Source organism: Balaenoptera physalus (assembly GCF_965194825.1).
Source record: "Balaenoptera physalus genome assembly, chromosome: 1".
In the NCBI taxonomy this organism is placed as follows: domain Eukaryota; kingdom Metazoa; phylum Chordata; class Mammalia; order Artiodactyla; family Balaenopteridae; genus Balaenoptera; species Balaenoptera physalus.
In genome coordinates this window covers 131679583-131697362 of record NC_138882.1, presented here as the reverse complement: position 1 = coordinate 131697362, position 17780 = coordinate 131679583, and the positions used below count along the sequence as shown (strand labels likewise).

Genomic DNA, 17780 nt, shown 5'->3' with positions numbered 1-17780 from the left:
CCTATGGTGGAGTTATCCATGAGAGGTGAAGAGCAGTGTAGAAGGGGGGACAGTAAGAGCAGAGGCCCTGAGGCAGGAGAGTCCTTTGTGTGTTCAAGGCCAGAGTTACTGGAGTGGAGTAAGCAAGGAGGAGAATGGTAGGATATGAGAGGTGGGAAGAGTGAGTCCTTTTCTGACAGGAAACACAGATCTCATCTAGTACCTTTGACATAGAGATAGCTAACTCAGTGGATCTCAACCATGGCTGCACATCGAAATCACTTTGGAAACTTTGTAAAAGCATCCTACCTGAATCCAACCCCCAGCAATTCTGATCTTGCTGGCCTGAGGTTGATCTTGGGTACATGTATCTTTTAAAAGTTCCCCTAGGTGATTCTAAAATGCAGCCAGTTGAGACTCTCTGACTAAATAACCTTTTGTCAAATGGAATTGAATTGAGTTTCACCAATAGCAAGTAATATTCTTTTATCCTAGCTGTGGAGTCTTTAAGCACAGCACTACTCTAGATTTATTTTGAAGGTTATTTTCTTTCTTACTAGTTATGTGGCCTTATGTAAGTTTGCTAATTACTCTATTACCCCCCTATGAAAAAATGGCCATACTGTATGCCTACTCCCCCTTATGCAATGTTGTGACACAACACACAATATGCTATATAAATGGAGGCTATTTGGAATGTGAAAGCTCGTGTGGAAGAATTACATAGAAGCACCATAATCGAAATAAAGATATTCTTGGAAAGCTGCAATTATGCATGACTTCAAAATAATGTAGACACTTCAAAAGAATTATCAGCAGGCAGCACTACACACAGAATTTCACTAGGAGTAATAAAAGAATACTGGTTTCTTTCAGTGGAAATACAAAGAAAGCAGGTATTTGGCAAAATCCATTGATACGGCTATGAAGCCATGGGGTCTTAGAGCTGGAAGGGCCTGCCTCCTCAGTCTTGCCCTTGAGGAATCTGAGGTCCAGGAAACATAGGAGACTTTCCCAGAACTGCCCAAATAGTCTGCAGTAGAGCCAGAACTAGAATTTGCATCTCCTAACTCAAAATCTAGTGCTCTTTTTCCTAAACCACAAATAAACCAAATTTATGCATTTGTATCCCAGAACGGAAACTTATATTTAAAAATGAAAAATACATAACTGCAAGTAAAAAGGGTGTAAATGATGCCGTGAAAACATGAGGGTAGACCTTTGTACAGGGAAACTTGTAACGTTTTATGGGCTTGCTTTCTGGAATATTGCGCAAACAGCATTCAGAAATAACACCGCTGGGCAAACAGAGGAGATGTGACAGACCTGATCCTGCCAGTGAGAAATCTGCTTCACACGAATATTCTGGGCACTCCCCTCAGGCCGTTTGTCTCCTCAGTCATCAGGGCACTATTTGTGGGTCTAATTTAGTGACTTCCTAAACTAAAACCTGAAGCTCTAAAGGAGGGAAGCTTCCTCCCACAGTGCGTGACTCACCCCCAGGGAGGCATAGAGCTCTTGGATGAACCCGTGGATGGCTATTCAGAAGCTTGTCAGGCTTCCAGGGGAAAGATGCTCAGAGATACACAAAAAAATGCTGCTGCTGTGATCATCATTTTATAAGAGGCAGTGTTACTTGGTGATTCATATTGTTGCAATATTTTGGGAAGAATTATGGATTTCATGATCTTCCAATGATAAAAGAAAATGTCCTTTAAAAAACTAAACAGCAGCAGTAAACACACTGTTTTTGTATGAACGAGCCAGTTTATTGCACACACTGAGGGCAGTATCGATGTTATTTTAAGTTTATATTTTTGAGAACTTCAAGAGAACACTTAACAAATCCTCACTAAGAAGAACACTGTTCTACAGTAGAAGAACTAAGCACTTGGTAAATGACTTGTGGATGTTTCTTGACCCACAGAACCTCCGCTGGATGGCTCCTGAGGTGTTCACACAGTGTACACGCTACACCATCAAAGCTGACGTCTTCAGCTATGCTCTGTGTCTGTGGGAACTTCTCACCGGCGAAATTCCATTCGCTCATCTCAAGCCAGGTAAGCCATGCCTCAGTTAAAGTTTCTCTGAGGGAAATCCCTGGAGGTCCAGTGGTTAGCGGTTTGTGCTTTCACTGCCAAGGGCGTGGGTTCAATCCCTAGTCGGGGAACTAAGATCCCACAAGACGCGGGGTGTGGCAAAAAAAAAAAAAGAAGCTTCTCTGATTTCCAGAGTTCTGTGCATTTTCACAAATTCAAGAAACATTTTTTTCCCCAAAATGACTATTCTTGGTGGATTGGCAAAGTGAGAGGTAAGGAAACGGTCTCAAATTGTTTAAAGGTGTGGCCCAATCCAGAAAACTTAATGGCCTATAACTATGTGGTTTTCGACACAGGCACACAAAAGTGTAGGTATATTTTATTATTAAAGTTTAGGGCTTTGATGTATCTGTTGTTAATAAAACAAGCAAATGATAATGGCCATGTGGAATGTGGATACAAATAACGTGAACAATGCAATATTTACTTTTTGAGATGAGATTTAGAAGTGCCTTTCTGATGTGCATATAAGAGTGAGCTGAAAGTAGCAACACATAAAAATAACCTATCAGGACTGCTTTCTGCTTGTCTCACATTATACAAAAGAGAATTGGTTTTTCTAATTTTCTATTACATATATAGATGCATTCTAAAAATGGGACTTTGTGAGTGAGCCTATAATTTTGTTGTTGATAATATACTTTATACTCTGTTACATGTAGAAGGTAGAGGTAGGGAATCTAATCACAGGAAAAAATGTACAAATATTTGAGGTAAGTTTTATTTGCATCTCTCTCTCCATTTTATTTGGGTTGCTCTTGTAGATACAACAGTACTGTCACACTGTTTACTTACTTGTATCCACTGTGAGTCTAAAAACTCCTTGACTTTGCATCCCCAGAACTTACCATGCTTGAAAAGTTGTTTTCAAATTAAATCGTAAATAAATTTTAAATGAATTATATTGTAAGCTTCTTAAGTGGCCACCCTATCACAATATATCAGATGGATCAAGTCAAAAGGGATGTTAGGGAAAGACATCTTACAAATGTGGATGCTCACAAGTTCAAAGTCTTAACCAGGATCACAATATTTATTAGTACTCATGTGCAGAGCAAAAGCCATAACTCATATTGTCTATTCAAGGCATTTTCCCCCTAATAACCATATGGTCTTTAATTACACTCGGCATAGTGTCTAACAAAGTACTTTTCACAAATTATATGCTCTTTATTTAATCGTCCTAACCTTTCTCTATATGCTTTCATGGTTTTAAATGATGAGATCTGGCCCTTATTATAGGGTGGATGAGAAGACTCTATTTTGAACTGGACCAAAATTGCTATTTGTAATGTCTTGCTCTGATCTGCTGCTATCTCTCTACCTCTTAGAATCTGCTTTCTGGTAAGACTTATGAGTATATGTTAAAAATCCACTGTAATTCTAGACACATTGTAGTATTTTCACAAGAGAGAGATATGTCTCCCTTCCTCTCACCTCCTGTGTCAATCCATTCACCTCTTCCTGTGGATTTTACATCCTAAGGACATCTTGGATTTGTCTACTACTTACCGTCATCTACCACCATCCTAGCTCAAGCCACCATCTTCACCATTTAAACTATTGCAATTGTCATTTTTAAAAATCAGGTTTAACTTATATAGTATAAGTTGTAGTATCACTTATGTAGCAAAATTTACCATTTTAGACTAACATTTCAATGAGCTTTAACAAATATATACAGTTGTATAATCACAGCTACAATCATAATATAGAACATTTCCATCACTCCAAAAAGCTCCCCATGCATCTTTGGAATCAATTCACTTTTCCCACCTCCAGCCCCTAGAAACCACTGATCTGATTTATGTCCCTACAGGTTTGCCTTTTCCAGAATGTCATATAAATGGAGTCATGTTAGTACATTTATTGGTAATTTGTTCTTTTTCATTCCTGTGTAATATTCCATTGTGTTGATGTACCTCAATTTATTCATCCACTCACAAGTTGATGATCATTTGAGTTATTCTCACTTTGGGGCAATTATGAATATAATTGCCAAAACCATTCAGGTTTTTGTGTGGATGTTTTCATTATTCTTGGATAAATACATAAGAGGGGATTACTAGATCTTATGGTAAGATTTTTTCCAAGGCATTTGTACCACTATGACTTCCCACCAGCAGTGTATGAGGATTTCAGTTGATCCACATCCTTGCCAGCACTTTTTTATTGTCTATTTAAAATAAAATATTAACCATTTGAGTAGGTATATAATGGTAAATAATTGTGGTATTATTTTATATTTCTCTAATAACTAATAATGTTGATAATCTTTCTGTGTGTTTATCTGCTGCTCATTTCTCTTTCTTTGGTGAAGTATTTGTTCAAATTATCTTATATACTAATGAGTTCTTAGATTCTAGGTAAAATCTTTCATCTGCTATGTGTTTTGCAAGTATTTTTCTCTAGTCTGTGATTTGCCTTTTCATATTCTTACCAATGTCTTTCAAAGAACAAAAGTTTTTAATTTCAATGAAGTTTACCATATCAAACTTTTAAATATTTTGTGCATCCTGTCTAAATTATTCTTGCCACACCCAAGATCACAAAGTTTTTCTCCTGTGTTTTCTCACAGGAATCTTGTAGGTTTAGATTTTATATTTATAAGATCTATTAGAGTTATTTTTTTAACAGTACAAGGTAAAAGTTGAGTTTGTTATCCTTTTGTTAATTTATTTGTTTGTTTTTTAATATGGATCCCAATTTTTCAGCATGATTTGTTTAAAAAACTTTCCTTTATCCATTAAGTTATTTTGGTGCTATTGTCAAAAATTAATTGACCACATATGTGTGGACTCTATTCTGTTCCATTGATATAAGTCTACCCTTATACCAATACTACAATATATTGATAAGTTATAGTAAATCTCAAAATCATTTACTATGAATCCTCCAACTTTGCTCTTCTTTGTTAAAATTGCTTTTGCTATTATAGGGTTTTTGCTTTTCCATATAAATTTTAGAACCAGCTTATCTATTTCTACAAAAAAAAAAAAATCCTGTTGGAATTTTGATTGAAGTGCAGTGAATTTGTAGAGCAATTTGGGAAGAATTTACAACTTATGCATATTGAATCTTCCAACTTATAAACATAGTATGTCTCTCCCTTCATTTAGGTCTGATTTCTGTCATCAACGTGTTTGTAGTTTTCATCATAGAAACCTTACACATATATTTTTTAAAATTATTTCTATGAATTTTGTGTTTCTTGATGCTATTTTAAATGTTTTTTTTTTTAATTTCAATGTATAATGTGTTTTGCTAGTATAGAGACATGATTAATTTTTAAATAACAACCTAGTACCCTACAAATTTGCTAAATTAACTTATCAGTTCAAGTAGCTTTCTTGTACATTCTTTGGGATTTTGCACATAGGTGATTACGTTACGTATAAATAAAGAAAATTTTATTTCTTTCTTTCAAATATGTTTGTATTTTAAATCTTTTTCTTGCTTTCTCACACAGGCAGGGACTTCTAGTACAATACTGAATAGAATTGGTGAGGTATATACCCATATCTACATCTGAAGTTTTATCCACCACCACTCTAGTTCAAACTTCCATCTTTATCACTTTAACTACTGCAATAGCTCTTTGATCATTCTCCCTTTATTCTTCTCTTCCTCTCCAATCTCTACACATCCACTAAAATGATATTTTAAAAACATAAACCTGATTATGTGACCATTGCTTAAAATCATCTATGGCTTCCCATGTTCTTAGGATTAAATCACAAAATTCTTAATATGTCCTGCAACACTCTACATGATTCAGTATCTCTGACCTTGCTCATACCATTTCACTTTCTATGCTCCAGCCACTCCAAACCTTCTTTCCTTGCTTCCTTGAATGTGTTGCATTTCCTCTGGCCTCTGGGCTCTTTCACAAGCTCAGTTTCTTTGGTAAGTGCAATTAATGATGACTCCACAGAGATTACTGTGAGGATCAAATGAGATGATTTTGTGAACTTTGTAAATTGAAATCTCTCTGCAACTGTAAGATGAAAGATAAGGGCAAATTGTAATACAAGGTCGAGGCTTCCTATCATTCTGTGCTTGAGTGGAGTTCTCATTCTCCAGGGAGCCCATATAAAAACTTCAAAGTCACCATTAATTTTTCTCTTTCCTTCTTTTCTTTCTTCTTTCCTCCTTTTTGTCTTTCTTCCCTTCCTTCCTTTTTTTTCACTTGTTTTCTTTCTTTCAAATCTATCCACTTCTCTTGCTCTCCACTGCTACTTCCTTATTTCACAAGTAGACTCCTGCACAGTATCTTAAATGGTATCCTTGTCTCTAGTTTTGCTCACCATCTTTTTTTCACCAATTTCCATACTATAACTACATTTAGCTTTCTAAACACTCAAATTTGATTATCTGACTCCCCTTACTTAAAGTCTTCAATGCATTTCCTTTGTTCTTAAGATTAAAAAAATTCATAAAACAATCTACAAAGCCCCCATAGTTATGCTTCGTCTTTCCTCCCCAGGTCTACTGCCTGCCACTTGCAGCCTGTCCTCTATGTTCAGCCACAGGGAACTATTTCATTTCCCCAACAGGACACATTTCCTCTCACTTCCGTGTCTTTGCACACGTTAGCTGTTTGTCAGACACTCTCCTCCCCACTTTTCATCATACTAACTCCACTTTACTTTTAGGCCTTAGCTTAAATATTACTTCTTCCAAAAATATCTTCCTTAATTCTTCAATATTCAGTTAAGTGCAGTGTCCTTGCAATTTTCTCTACTTTGTTACCCTTTGCTAATTATAAAATGAATAGTTCGAAAAGATAAAGATTCCCTCTCTCATGGGCCCTCAGGAATATTTACTCTTTTTGGAAGGAGAATATTATATAATAAAACAGTTAAATATCTTGCCTAAGAATAACTTGAATCCAATATCTCAGATATTGGAATTTATAATACTTTATTGGCAAAAGAGTTTGTTCATGATAGACACTGAATTTTTTAAAGTTGGACAGTTACCATGCATCAAGAACTGAGGCTGTTAATATCATCACAGTGGTTAGGCAGTCTAGCAAATGTTCAGCAATAAATTATGTGAAGGATCAGATTCAATATAAGCTACATATTAGCCATTTACAATGAGCAACAAACCCATGACTACAGTGTGGGACAGGATTATCAATTATGGGAGTAGCAACATTACACATGACTTATCCTCCTGGATTTAACAGAATCCTATCTCCTGGGTGAAATATATAAATAGAATGCAAATATTAGCATTGACTCCTATGCAAGTGATGAGTATGCCTTCAGAAGAACTCGAAGTTAGGGTCTCTTTTACATAGTATATGTTCAAATTAACCTGATAATCTCAGGTTTCGAAAAAACTGAAAAAGCCATTACATTCACCATCCCAAGGGTCACAAGATCAAATGCCTACAGGATCAGGGGAAGCAAGAAAACACTTGATGCAGGATAATGTGATGAACAGGAAATCACATGCTCTGACTCAAGGGGACAGTGGCTACCCAGCTCCAGCCAAACAGTGCCATGAAGGAAGTATAGGATTCTTGCTCACTGTTGCCATGTCAACTAATTTCTGTGTGTTTGTTCAGAAATCGAAAGATTTTTAAATGTTGGCAATTAACTCAATTTTTAAGAAAATATTTTTCAGGCTAAAGAGACTTGGCATAAGTGTAAGAGCATGAGTCTTGCAAGCTTACTCAAACTGCTTAACCAAGCTATACTTCAGTACCTCAGTGTCTTTATTTTTTAAACAGGGATACTAGTAGGACCTGCCTCAAAGGTTTGGAATGATGTCTGGCAACAGTAAGCACTCAATAAATATTAGCTATTACTATTATATTAAGCCATCCACAGTTCTGGCCAGGAACTGTGCGAGAGTAAGAGGAAAACAAAGAGGAAAAGGGCATTCCCTTGTAGTGCAGAGACGGCATGAGAAAAGTACAGTCAGCGGAGTAAATCCCAGCTAGAGGGAAACACGGAGCGCAACAGCTGCTCCTTCGAGGGCTCTCCTGCCCAGACTGGTGGTGGGAAAGGAAATCAGGGAAGGATTCTTAGAGCAGATGATACCTGAACTGCATCTTTAAAAGATGAGTACTATTTAACTGGTAAATAGTGGGGAGAGGGTGAAGGTGTCCTGGCAGAAAGCAGCCTGAACAAGGTGCAGAGGCATGAGAGATTCACAAATCTTTCAGTAGGGATGAATCAGAGAATACAGGGAATCAGAAGCAAGGTACATGCTGTAAATGTAAAGCTAGAGCTACATGATGAAGGGCCTTCTGTGTCAACAATGGAAGTCACTGCAGAATTTTAAGCAGGGCAATAGTACAACTCTATTATCTTAGAACGCTCCCTCTTGCTACAAAGCAAAGGCTGGATTGGAGAAGTTTGAAACAGAGGCAAGGAAACCAGGTAATCTAGAAGAGAATGTATAAAATCTTAACTGAGGAAGTGAAGAGAAAGGAGAGGCTGGTTTTGAGAGATTTTAACAGGACTTGCGGACATATTGAGGTGGAAGCACGAGGGAGAGGGAGGAGTCCAGGATGACTTCCAGGCTTCTGGCTTAGCCAGCAGGAGGATGATGGATACAGGAGGAGAGGAGGAGAAGGAGCCAAGCTACGAAGTCAAGCAGAGAGAGAAGAACCAGGCAAGATGAAAAAGGGGTTGGTATGACCTGGCAAACAAGACCTGTCCTGGATACATTTTAAAAAGAGAAACCAACACCTGCTTCCCATATTTTATTTCTCTCCTGGGCCTGTCTCCTTTGGTACATCATGAAAAACTAAAGAAGAAATCTGGGATGAATTAATCCATCAGTCTATATTTTATCCAATCCCATTCCCTTATTACCAGGTACCCAATTGTGTGGATCACTTTCAGATTATAGTTTGGAGCCAAAGAAGAGAGCCTATTATTTTCCTTTTGTTTTCATGTGTGGTGCCATCTGGTTCACAGGGAGACTCAACTCGGTGTCCTGGGTTTCCTTAATGCCAGACTCTAAGTCTGGGACATGGCAGCAAATTAAGAACATCTGCCGATTGAGTCTAGCCAGATTCTGGTGAAACTTCATATTGAGGCTTTACCTCAGAGTTGCAAACTGCAGTCCAGTAGCCAAATATGGCTTGCAGACTTTTTGTGTGTCACATGTGGTTTTAAAAAATATGAATTAATGTAATTTAGAGACCCAGTTATGTCACAGGTCTCATATATTTATAGCCATTTGCATTTGCTACACCTGCTTAATATTAGATGATTATGTTCTGCTCATATACGATTAGGATCCTAAAGCATCTTAAATATAATACCCTCAAAGGACATAAGCACATTGACGATGTGGACCGTGCTTTGACAGGTGATAGGAAAATAGGAGTGAACTAAAGTTCTGAAATCCTATGTTTGCTATGCTAACGTCTTTATCAGTTTATCACTGAGAAGAGTAATGCCAGCCAGTCACTACACAGATCACCGGAAAGATCAAATCGGTCCAACGGATGGTGATATTTCAATGAATATAGCTGATATTAACATGCCAATACTTCATTACACTGACAAAGATTGCAATGAGAACAGACAATGGTGCAAATTAATCTATTCTTCTGACAGTCTGTAATGAGAATGGGATGTGGTTTAAAAAATTAAGCCATTCTTAGTACAATCTCAAGATTGCAATCTCATGGTCTCTCTCAGATGCTGTATGCTCTGGTGATACATCATTGAAAAGTGTCAGTTTAACAAAGAATGTGTCTTAGCTCTTGCTGGGATGGTAGAATACATTTGCTTTGTCTCACCACAGCCCTGCCCATTAAAAACTATGAAGTAGAATCAATTGTATTTTTTAGAACACACATACACACAAACTAGAAAAAAAATTCTGGCAATTTTATCTTGTCAAAACTTACAAGCAAAATATTGTACTTCATTGCTCTCTTTTTTACTTTTATAAAACCTAAGAGAGGAAGCGATAAGTTACTTTAGGAGTTCAGAATCTAGTACCAATTTATCCATAAGCAATATAAAGCTAGTTAAGTTCATCATGGAGAGCTGCATAGTCCTCCTCTCCAGGATGGCCATGTTGCGTTATAAACTGGGACTGATGACACATGAGGTGGGTTTTAGCCTTGTGATTTGCAGTAACTCAATGCAATGTTTCACTTGGTATTCGTACTCAAAGAAACCTCAAAAAGAACTAAGATTTCTCATCTTAAACAGATTAGAAAATATACAGTAATATTTTTGATATCTAGTTCTCTAGATAGTTCAGACTAAAAGGAATCAGTAAGAGCCTTAGATCTGTAGATAATAATTAAAGCAACCATAACAGCTAACACTTGTTGAGAGCCAACAATGCAACAGATGCTCTATGAAGACTCTCTTTTAATTCTACCGATAAGCCATGGATCAGGTTCTATTAGGATAAGATGTATGCTCAACATCATATGCTGGTAAGAGGTGTAGTCAAGACTTAAATTCATGGCTTCTTGTCCCCAAAGCCCACATTTGTCACCATTACAGTGTACCCTCACTGCTTCATCTTACATTTAGAGAAATTAATACTCACAGAGGCAAATTGGCTTTATTAGGATCTCCCAGAGAGTTAAAAGCAAAGACAGACTGAAAATTAGGCCTCCAGATATGCTAGTTAAGGGCATTTCTTAATATTTATACTGCTTCAGTTTATTGAAGCCCCCTCCCAAAGTGTTTTGAACAAAAGATAATATTATGGACTAAATATGCCACCAGATCTCAATAATTTATCTAAGTATGTTTTAATTTCACATTAAACTAAACATTATATTCATTCTACAGTGTTTCTTGCTAGCTATGCATTATGTTCTGTCCTAAAATCATAATAATGGGCAATATATTAATTGGCATTAATCCGTCATCTTCATTCATTTGTATGATAAATGTGTACTGTGTCCTGTATACCATGATCTATATTATTTCCAATGAAATCGTATTTTGAACTATCTCATTTATTGATTCATTCATTGCATATCTATTGAATGCCTACTAATTGCCAGTCATTGTACTAAGCACAGGAGACACAATGCTGAAAAGACACAGTCCCTGACCTCAAGGAGCTTGTGATCTATTTGCAGAGACAAGCAAGTAAATAGGCAATTAAGTTTAATATAATACATACTATTGTAGTACAGAGTGCTATGGGAGTCCATAGGAAGGGCATCCAGAGAGAATTCTTCTAAGCTAAGACCGAAATGACAGTAGATGTAATGCAGAGAAAGAGGGTAGGGAAAAAGGAATTACAGGGGAAAAAGAATCATATTTCACAACTTATGACTGAACCATTAAATCAGTGAAATATACAGTAATTCATTTCTTTATCATTATTCATCCATTTACCAATTTCTTTGGAAAAGTATAACTTCATTTTTTCTGCCTATTATCACTCACATAGAATGTTCAATACATTTTGAATAAATGAATGAAGGTTAACACATGTTGTATTGAATGCTTGTTCTGTTACTGGCCTCTTTTGAGAGACAACACTCACAATCTCCTTTCATTTCTTTTCTTGATAACAAAGAACTTGAATCCACAAATCAACAGCATGGTTATGCAGACCCTTGATGTTGACTCACAAATTTGTGTTTCATTTGTCTCATTCAGGATAATGGGAGCTATGCTCTAGAATTGTGCTGTCCAATATGGAAGCCACTAGACACACATGATTATTTAAATTTAAATTTATATTAATAGAAATTAAGTAAGATTAAAAGTTCAGTTTCTCAATCACACTAGCCACATTTTAAGTGCTTAATAGCCATATGCGACAATATTGAACAAGAGAGAAGGACACTTTCATCATTGCAGAAAGTTCTGTTAGACAGTCCTACTCTAGAACCTAGATTATAAATTTGCCAAACTATTGATAACTATCTTAGGGTAGTACTGAAGAAATAATAGGCACTCAATATTAAGTTATTGATATTTTCAAATGTATCCTTATTTTCTCTTAATAGCAAAGTTTCAGTCGTGAAAGTGGAAACCAACGTTTACATAAATAATTTCACATATTTTATGTAGCAATCAAGGTAAAAATTTGATTAATGGGTGACAGTCTCTTTCCTGAATCTGGAATACCAGAAAAGTTCCCAGCTGCTAGTGTAGCATGGGCACTTAGGCAAGACTGACAAAGCAATCTCAAAGGTGACAAATTTCAATTCCATGACACTTCACGTTGCATTGCCCACTTTCTGGCAGAGGTGCTAATGAGTAGTATCACTGCCAAGAGTGCGTAAAGCAAAAGGGAGAAGGAGATGCCGAGACCTTGCAGAATCTACTTTGAATAATGAATAATTAAATATCGTTCATCTTAAACTGATTTTTCAGACACAGTGCCAAGAAGCAAACAAATAACTTCATATACTTGATATCACAGTCTAAGAGTTTCAGAGGAGATGTTTGGCACCTGCAAAATGCCTATTAGGATATGTATAATTAGTTTAAATGTGTTCACTACACCGGTTTATGTGCTTATAGCTGTACCAGCTCAACAATATCCAACTGATCATAAGGTGAAAAAGTAGAGTTAGAAGATCAATGATCATTAAGCATCAGTTTATTTGTTTGCTTGTTTATGTACCTCATTCCAAAAAGAATTAAAAATAGTCAAGAGTAACTGCTGGAAGGAACCTAAAAAGCCTAGTTTTTTGTGACACAAAAAATATATTTTGTGAGTCATGTTAAGTTTGCTAAATATGTTTTGAGCAGTCTTTTGTTTCTTTGTTTTCTTAGTGTCAGCAACTGTACTTGATAGTGGCCAGAAATGATTGGAAAATGTGATAATGCAAATATGTTACAAAGGGCATTGAAGACAAAAGCAGGAATGAAATTCCTGACTCTGCCCTCAGCCTGGAACCATTGTACAATTAGATCACTGTTGCAAGGAAATATTGAAATTCCAGGTGGGCAAAGGGCATGAACTTAATATTTTAAATACAAATAACTAATAAATATCTGGGGAAATATTAAGTCTCACTACTTATCAAAGAAAAAAATGTAAACAGCAACAAATGAGCTGATATATTTACCTCTCATATTAGCAAAATCTTTTATAAAATGAGAAAACCTAATTCTGATTCAGGTATAATGACAACCCTCTCATACACTTGTTATTGAGAGTATAAATTATTACAACTGTTTAGGAAAAGTGTTCATCAGTATGTATCTAAAGTCTTTAAAGTGGTTGTGCCCTTTGACATATTAACTCACTCCTCAAAATACCATAAATGATCTGTGAAATTGGGAAAGTCATATTAAAAAACATATTCTTTGAAGTGTTTACACCCAAATTTGAACAACCTGAAATTGAGAAATAAGTAAATCACACTAAATGCAGAGTCATTAAAAATATGTTAACATAGAATTTTAATAACATGAGAAAATGCTTATATTTAATTTAGGGGAAAAAGTATTACATAATTGTATATTGGACATGAGCTCAATGATATGAAGAATATATATGAAATGCTCAAAATATTTTAACAATTGCTTCCTCTGAATAATAGGATTTTATTCTAATTCTCCTAATTTTCTAAATTTCTATGAAAAACAAGTATTAATTTTACATTTGGCAAAATTATATAGTAATTCTGAATGATCCATAAAGCAAAATGTTAAGTTGCATTGCATATAATTTCACTACATCTGCTGGATGCAGATCTATAAACAGAATTTAGCTGGAGTAAACTTTGGTGGAAGAGAGATAGTAGTTGTGGGTCACATCTCAAAAGTCATTAAGATATAGACAGTTGATTGTGACATCACAATCGAGAACACAGGCAGCAGTATCCTGGAACTTTAGCATCCCACAGGTGCAGAGCAATATTTCAGAGGAATAAAAGAGCTTCATGTGTTGTTTACAAAGTACTTTCAATGTGAAATGGCTGAAGAGAGCATGAAATCTGAAAAAAGTTGTGCCAACTACTGGTTATATTAAAATTTTTATAAATTAAAAACTGCTTACATACACCACACACACACACAACACACACATAACAATAGCACTTACCTTGCACTCATGGTTTAAAAGGATCGAAAGAACTTATGTATGTATCTACCATGATACTTGATACAAAATGTGTTCAATAAAAGTAGCTATAAGCTTGGTTTCCCAGGGAGTACAGAAATCACTGGTTGCAGAACAGAAAAATAATCAGCAATCAGGAATCCACAAAGAAGTCCTGAGAATCACAACACAGTGATATGGAGTTTGAGATGAGCAACATTCAGACATCCAAGCAGGTAGGCAACACTAGAGAGTTCAATCAATGAGTGCTATTAGCTAAAATGATGGATTTGGAGTATCTAACAAAAGTTTAGCAAACAGTAACTACTTTATAAATATTAAAAATTAAAATCCCAACAATCTTGTAACCAGTAACCAGAGTTAAACTTAAAAAATAATCTATTTTGCCCAAGTGATACAGGTGCTCTCAGGCGTACAAAGTTCTGGGGCACCTTGTCTTGCTATGTGTAGTATAAGCTCTTTAGCCTGGGATTTATGCATTGTATAGGCTGGTCCAATCTTCCTTTCAGTCTTTACTTCCTAAAGCACCATGTACATACCCTGTGCTGCTTGCTATTTGTCTGTTCCTTTGTCTGTTCCTTTGTTCCTATATAAATCCCCTCTGCTCACCATTTGTTGAATGAACAACCAAAGAAATGAACAATTATAAAGATAAACTTATGGTAGCATATTATCCACTATTTTGCTTAAGCATATAAAAAAAAAACAGCATAAAGGCCTCTTTGAATCTCTGCTGATGTTGCACAGATTGATTTTTAATGATTTTTTTTTTTGTCTGTTCATATGTTTCTTGAAAAAAATATGTGATTTTCAAGACTGACGTGACCATTTGGTTTGCAGCGGCTGCCGCAGCAGACATGGCTTACCACCATATCAGACCTCCCATCGGCTATTCCATTCCCAAGCCCATATCATCTCTGCTGATGCGAGGGTGGAATGCATGTCCCGAAGTGAGTAATTTTTACTTCCTCTTAGAAAATGTGTTATGGTCAACATCTGTCACAAATAGTGTAGCTCCAAAGTCTACTCTCAGTGTGTATTTTAAGACTGTCAAGGCAGGAAGACTGATTTGCTTTCTGCTCTTTAGTCTCTAATTGCCTCAAGAAGTCTGAGTATCTCATATTTCTTTGCTGTTGCTCTCTGATTCTGAAATGTTTCTCACAACTGATTAGTAAGAGACCCTGGTATGACAGATGACTCAGTCTCGTCTCAGCTGCAATTTTATTAACTATGCCTGAACCACACTTAGTCACTTTTTTCAAGAAAGAAGTTTGGCACAAGATGGATTTGTGTGGGCTTTTCACCATGAGGCAGGCCTGCAGGCAAAGACCCCATGACCAGTGGTCTTCTTTGAGCCCTGACTCAAGCAGGAGGCTAGCCCTGGTCCTAGTCCTTCTCTAACTCTCTGAGTGACTGTATGACAAAGTAGCTAAGAGCATAGATTTAGCGTTTAAATGGAGGAATCAATATTAGGGAAGGAATAAGTAAAGTAGGATATGTAAACAGTGAAAAAAAATTAATATGATCATAGATCTGAGAGAGTAGAGGGGAACAGTCATATAATCCCAGAATGAAATCCCAGATCATCTGTCTGCAGGAAAGGATTCTTCCAAAATGTACCAGATAGATTGGTGTCTACTTTGTTCTCACAGATTGACAAAGGAGGAGATTTCACAACTTCTCTCTTGATATCACAGTTTTATACAGTGTCTAAGAATCCCCCTGCCAGTATGTCTGATGTCTATTGAAATCCTTGTGTTTTGACGCCAGCCCGCGTTGATTCTTCTGCTCTACGTGGAGGGAATTAGTTCACACTATTCACACTGGAGATCCTCATACACAAAGGCCCAATAGCCCTTAATTGTCTGATGCAAACCATCGTAGTTATTGTTGTCCTTTTCTTATATGACCTTGATTCTGATCCTTCCCAGACACTTTACCTCTCTTCAACAAGGGAACAGATAAAGTAGGCTGTTGGTATCTCACCAAAGGAGAAACAGAATAAACCCTAGTCCAGATGTTTGGAAGGAGAAAGCAAATTTCCCATTCTGTTTCTAAAGGCAAAACCAGACCAAGTCATCTCCCAATCCTACAAGTATACACAAAAACTCTTATGAAGAAAAAGGAAGATAATTATGGAACATGGACTGAGTATCTCGGAAGAAATAACCTCTTCCTCTGACCATTTAATTCACCAGATTATATATTTATTTGTGTAGAATCTTCTCTCACTACCAGAATGTTAGCTCTATAAAAGCAGGGACTTTTGTGTTTGTTCATTTTGTTTTCTTTGCTGCTGTAACCTCCTTACCTAGAACTGTACCTAGTAGATGTTCAAAAATATATGTTGAGTAAATGAATGAATATCACTATTGCTTATCAATGCTTCCAATCCCCTTATCTGAAATACAAGGTTTAGAAAATTGTCTTGAAAATTACATGACTTAAAATAGTTTGGGAAAAGCTTTCTTTGTCTTTCAGTATGAATCTCAGGCATATTTTCTAGGAATAACTGTGTCACGCACCTAATCCAGAATTTCCTTCTCTACTTGGGGTATGAACTATTCTAAAATATACCATAACAATCAAAGGGAATCCCTTTTGTTTTTATCAACTGACTCTTCATGATTATAGCTAAGGGACGTGGAAGTTTTAATTTGGAATAAAAGCAAGTCATTGGCACTGCTAAAAGCATTTTTTAGGTAGGATGGGTACCAGAAGTAACAGTTTGGAAAATGAGAAAGAGAAACCAGAATAGAATCAAAGGAGAATGCTATTAAAGATTAAAAATAAAAATACTAAGAGGTCAAAAATTGAGTGCTTAGTAGAAAAATCTTGTTGCTAAGCAGGGAAGTACAGGGCTCTGGGGATGAGGTCCTCCCAGAGGAGGATGGAGAGAAAGTATAGTAGGAAAGCTAAGTCTCTGACTGGCTGGCAATATTTGTGCTTGTCAGTCAGGTGGCTCCCGGTTTGGCTGTGGTATCCATCTCAGCGTTATAAATTTGAGCTGCTTCTGTATGTGATATGCCTAAGTCATCATTGCATTACCCAGTAAGGTCTTCACCTAGTCAGTAAGCTAAGTACTGAGGAGAAAGGGAACAACGGGCTAGTTTTCACTCTTTCCTTAAATAATTATTTACTGAGTCTCTACTATATACAGCCCCAGGGATGGGTGAGGAGATTCAATGGAGATGTGCTCTTAATGGCGCTTAAGGTCTAGCGGTTATATGGAGATGAATAGAATAAACACATTACTGGTTTTATAGTTACAAGCCAAGATGAAGGAAACCAAGATTAGATGAGAATGAATGCTAAAGGAATACTAGCAAGTGGGGGACAAAGAGCTAGGTCAGGGAAGGCTTCCTGGAAGAGGTGATACCTGAGCTGAGATTATAAGCATAAATAGGAATTTGATGAATGAATGGGGTTGGTGAGAGAGAAAGAGTTCAAGGAAACAGAACATGGGCAAATTCATTGTGAGAAAAGACACAAGGGAGAGACTTAGTTATTGGAACATTGTAGCTACTGAGGGGCTATACCAGACCCTCATTTGAAACAAATTCATATTTAGATCTAAGACAGTAACATCATGCTGCCTGGTCATTGTTTGCTAGGTTATCAACTTCACTTCTCATTCTTTGTTTTATGTCTGTCTTTGCTTCA

The 17780-nt window shown here is 36.5% G+C and overlaps 1 protein-coding gene across 6 annotated transcripts in view; it reads left to right on the top strand.

Annotated features, from left to right (window-relative positions):
* The window catches only part of LOC309640595 (serine/threonine-protein kinase TNNI3K), a 299196-nt gene that overhangs the window by 197289 nt on the left and 84127 nt on the right, over positions 1 to 17780 (top strand). For 5 of the 6 annotated variants that reach the window (XM_082419553.1, XM_082419557.1, XM_082419556.1 and 2 more), the window contains 2 exons: positions 1907 to 2039; positions 14958 to 15067. In XM_082419553.1, coding sequence (XP_082275679.1) covers positions 1907 to 2039; positions 14958 to 15067 — 243 coding nt within the window. The remainder of the gene's footprint in view (positions 1 to 1906; positions 2040 to 14957; positions 15068 to 17780) is intronic. The other variant, XM_082419558.1, reaches the window with a different exon arrangement.